The sequence below is a fragment of the Acyrthosiphon pisum genome, unplaced genomic scaffold (genome assembly GCF_005508785.2).
Source record: "Acyrthosiphon pisum isolate AL4f unplaced genomic scaffold, pea_aphid_22Mar2018_4r6ur Scaffold_20950;HRSCAF=22615, whole genome shotgun sequence".
Classification (NCBI taxonomy): Eukaryota; Metazoa; Arthropoda; class Insecta; order Hemiptera; family Aphididae; genus Acyrthosiphon; species Acyrthosiphon pisum.
This window is the reverse complement of record NW_021770363.1, coordinates 12,368-16,975: the sequence shown is the minus strand read 5'-3', so window position 1 is coordinate 16,975 and position 4,608 is coordinate 12,368. Positions and strand designations below refer to the sequence as shown.

The 4,608-nt window shown below is 28.2% G+C and overlaps 1 protein-coding gene across 1 annotated transcript; it reads left to right on the top strand.

Annotated features, from left to right (window-relative positions):
- The first annotated feature begins 47 nt into the window (after nt 1-47).
- Nucleotides 48-1,118, top strand: LOC107883199 (histone-lysine N-methyltransferase set9-like). Its single transcript, XM_016802804.2, has 2 exons — nt 48-926; nt 992-1,118. The coding sequence occupies exons 1-2, from the start codon at nt 602-604 to the stop codon at nt 1,111-1,113; spliced, it is 447 nt and encodes a 148-aa protein (XP_016658293.1). The 5' UTR covers nt 48-601; the 3' UTR covers nt 1,114-1,118.
- The last annotated feature ends 3,490 nt before the right edge of the window (nt 1,119-4,608 follow it).

Genomic DNA, 4,608 nt, shown 5'->3' with positions numbered 1-4,608 from the left:
TTAGTAATTTATCAATATTATTATATTAATGACATTTTAGGCCCCGCAAATTTACTCTGCCCTGGGCCCCGTCAGGTCGGCCTTGGTTACATGTGCGATATACAAGTGATACGTATCGGACTTAGATTTCGATACGAGCAGGGCCATATTTACCATAAGGCAGGATAGGCAACTGCCTATGGCCTCCGTTATTAGAGAGCCTCAGACATTATTTTTTTTTTTTAGAGTACTACTTCCATCGTATAAAACAAATATAAGGAACATATAATATTTCAAAAAAATCCTCATCCAAAAAATGTTAATGAAATTTCCATCATTGTTTTTTCGACCTAATACCGACCACATTTTTGGGTTTTATTTTATTTTAATATTTTATATTGCAGTAATAATATTTTGCTATTAATGTAAATTACAGAAACGATATTCAATGGACATATTTACGTCTTTCAAAAATACGCGATTAACTAAAATTATTTTTTTATACATGAAAAAAGGCCACTTTGTTCGGATATAATTTTTTCTTCGGACTTCATTTATTTACATGGTTTATTAATTATTTTTTTAATTTCTAGATGGTGAAGAGGTAGATGATTTAGCCCACATGTTAGGACATATAGGCGATAAATTGACGGCCGAAATTGTTCACCTTATATTCAATCATATTGTACACAAAACAAATTTGACGACTCCAAATGATGGCACCGGCAGGTACAAAAAAATGGATCAAGTTCAAAGAAATATGTATTCAATGTCCGTGGATCAGGGAGAATCAAGAATTGAATATAAACTTTGTGAATACTTATGTCAAAGTGATGACCCTTTCGCTCATATCATGGTGGTTGCCAAGAGACATATTAAAAAAAACACAAAGTTAAAAGAATTGTCAGCACAATTATTTCCGTTTGCAGAAAAATACGTTGTAAAAGGTAAATAATTTAACTATTTTTTTGTTTTGATTATTAAAATATTGATTTTCTTTAATTCATTACAGGTGTCAATGACTTTTCTATGATCTACTCTCAATTACACAAACAACAATGTTTATTGCTTGGCCCTTTAGCATTTGTAAATCACAGTTGTACTCCTAACTGTAAATTTAATAAAAAAATATAAATAAACCTAGTCTTATTCTTCTTAGTGTTTGTAGAAATAGTAGTAGTATAGTAGTAGTAGTAGTAGTAATCTATGTAATCCTATTTTCCTTTAACCCTAAGACCGAAAAATGGGGTGAAAATTCCGATATTTTTGATCGTCAAACATAGGCGCAATTTCAGTTTTTATCTTGGAGGGGCTTAACATATTTAAATGAAACAGACCCGTGGGGGGCTTTGCCCTCCACACCCCCCCATTCAAGTACCAATATGGCAATTTCATTTTTTTTCACCCACTTTCCCACATTTAATATATTATAAATTATAATGCATCTATTAATAAAGCTAAAAATATTTGTACGGAAAAATAACTACATTTAGGTAAATAAATATAATATATATTTATTTTGTACATCCGGTATAACAGGTGTATCATCAGGATCAACTTCAGCAACAGAAGTATTTTCAAGTCCTTCCTGAGGTTCATTATTTTCACACAAGGATTCATTTTTATTACTTTTAAAATTGAAAATACCAAACACTTTATTATTTTTATCCATTTTAATTTTTAGTAGTAGAAGCACTGAGCAGACGAGCAGTACACCACGTTTATTACAAAAACTAAATAAAATTATTGTGAATGATAATTATTTTTGACTGTTGAACATTTTAACTAATAAACCGATAACTGATAAGCAATAGCGTTATGAGTGCTTATGATTTAATCTTAGAAATTAGGATTTAATGACTGGAGTTATTGGTAAACCAGAACATATTCCAAAAATAGACTATAGGTACTATCAATTTATTGACTATAATATTGAATACGGGTCTCCAGAAGGGCGGGGCATACGGTATGTATACAACATACGTGAAATAAGAATGATAAACAAGCCGATCCCGAGCAGCGTACTACGCCAAAGACACTATATAGACAATAATTTTATTGTTTTCGTAATACGGCGGGTAAATAAGGTCTAACATCATGTTGTTGTATGGGTTTGTTTCATGTTTCCAGATTTAAACATTAGAAAAAATTTTTTTCAAACGACGATTACGGTATTATGTATATTAGATAATTAATGAAGGATTTAATACTTCAATTTAAATATAAATTTTTGGAGGGGCTAATTTTAATATTGGAGGGGCTATATTATATGTCGTCAAAATATATTTATGTTAAAAATCATTTAAAATAATCATAGTACTGTGACAAAAGTTACATATAACTGTTCAACAGAAAAATACAACTTAATAAGGTTTAGGTAAGAAATAAAATTATAATAGGCTTATGTTAAAAACCAAAATAACCTGCTAAAATGATGAAAATATGTCAAATATTTACGTTCAAAATCTGAATTCTGGAAAAATATATGAAGTTAAGGTAAGTTCTGTATTTATAACGATTCAGCGTGATGTTATCTATCAGAAAAATATAAATTTATAGAGTTCAGTTGGGAAATATAGTTTTTATAACAATTTTATAATATTATATAATATCTTGGAAGTCCCAGCAATATAATAATATAACAACGACCGATGGTAATTTTATCGATCGATATTACCTAATCGTATGGACTGCAGATCATAGATAAAGTCTACTTATGCACGGGGAAGTTGTTACTTATGATTTAAAAATAATTTTTGTTCCAAAATGTATTTTAACGTAATAATAGGTATTGAAAAATTGAAAATAAAAGTTTAAGACAAAACTCAAACGTTTACCTGACGAATTCTACAACCATGCAAACAACGTAAAAAATATGTAAAATAAAATTGATGTTATTTTAACAAGAATATTATGATATAAATCGTATACATAACCGCATTTTTATTGCAATTACAAATTAGCATATTCTAATAAAATATATTATAGGTAGTGGGTGTACTCAACATTTTAAACACTTGTTTAAAACATGTTTTAAACATATAAATTAATCAAACATGGTTTTGTTTAAAACGTTTAAAACAAATGATTTAAACAACATAAAAAAAACAGTTGTTTAAAACAGAAAAACATAATATTTATGTGCATATAACTTCATACTGGCAACTCCTATATATTATTTTTTTTTGTTTCATAAACAAATTTGAAATTTATAACATTTATAATTTATAATTATAATTTCACTTATTCAAATTACCAACAGTATACTTTTATGGTTCTATTACTTCTGTAGTTCTGTAGGTAATATATTTGTTTAATTTTAATTTTTCATACCTATTTCATTTAAAAATTAAAACACAAACGTATACAACAGAATTATAAAATATTAAAATGTATCGTTTAATGTTCAGTCATAAACTCATAATAGCTTAACACTTAACAAGTCATAATGTATTATGTAAAACATAAATTATATAGAAATTAATAATTATAAGTAAAATTATTAAAATAACATAACAGTTAGTTAACTATAACATAACATCAAAAATATATTTCATTGATATCATATAATTTTATTACTTGTATCATATTTCATATTCCGAAATATTGTGGCGCAAACCCGCCAAAGTATTAAAATTATATTATTCTTTATCACGATGTAGATAACAGATCAGTCTTTTGTTATCAATTATTATTTATTATCAAAAACGATTTTTAAATCTAAAGCACAAACTAAGATATACCTAAGCCCTTAGGTATATCTTAGTTCGTGGTCTAAAGCTAAAAAAATTAAGATATTAAATAAATAATTTTTTTTAAAAAATAAATTACATATTTTGTTTTAAACTCGATTAAATCATGTTTTAAACATGTTTAAAACAGTTGAAAAAATCATTTAAAAAAAAAATGTTTTAAACAAAAAAAACATGTTTTAAACGATTAAAACAGTTTTTTTGATTTTTTTAATCAACTCTGGTACTCATACATATAATTCGGTTCCCCGCCGATTAGGTATTTACCTAGGTATAAGGGCGTGTCAAATTTAAATAGACGCAAGCCGGTAAATCTTTTAAAAAAATAACTCAACCCAACTGCTTATAAGCTGCAGGGCCGTTCAGAGGGGAGAGGGGGGGGGCCAACGGGACCATTTTGCCCCAGGCCCAATTGTTGGAATATTTTTAGGGGACCCCCATAAAGTCTTGATGTATAATAATTAATAACAAATAAGTATCACCGACCACCACGTTTGAGACAAAAATTATCTTCTTTGCGTCATCCATATAATATTAATACTTAAAATAAAATAAAAATATAATTTAATACTTATACAGTCATACAACAAGAGCATGACCAGTCGCGTAATCAAAACAATTTCTTCCACAGCACCGCTCGTCTATGCCGCCGTTTCTACTTAATAATTGAATATAATTTTAGTACAGGGCCGGATTTGACGGGGGGAATTAAGGGCATATGCCCCGGGCCCCCAAGTTTTAGGGGCCCCCGAGACTCGAATCAGAAATGAAAAAAAAAAAAATTAAAAAATGAAAAAAATAAAATTGCAATTTGGAACCCAAGTTTTGGGTATCTCAATACTATATTTTAAAAAAAAATTTAGTTTTGTAAATAAAA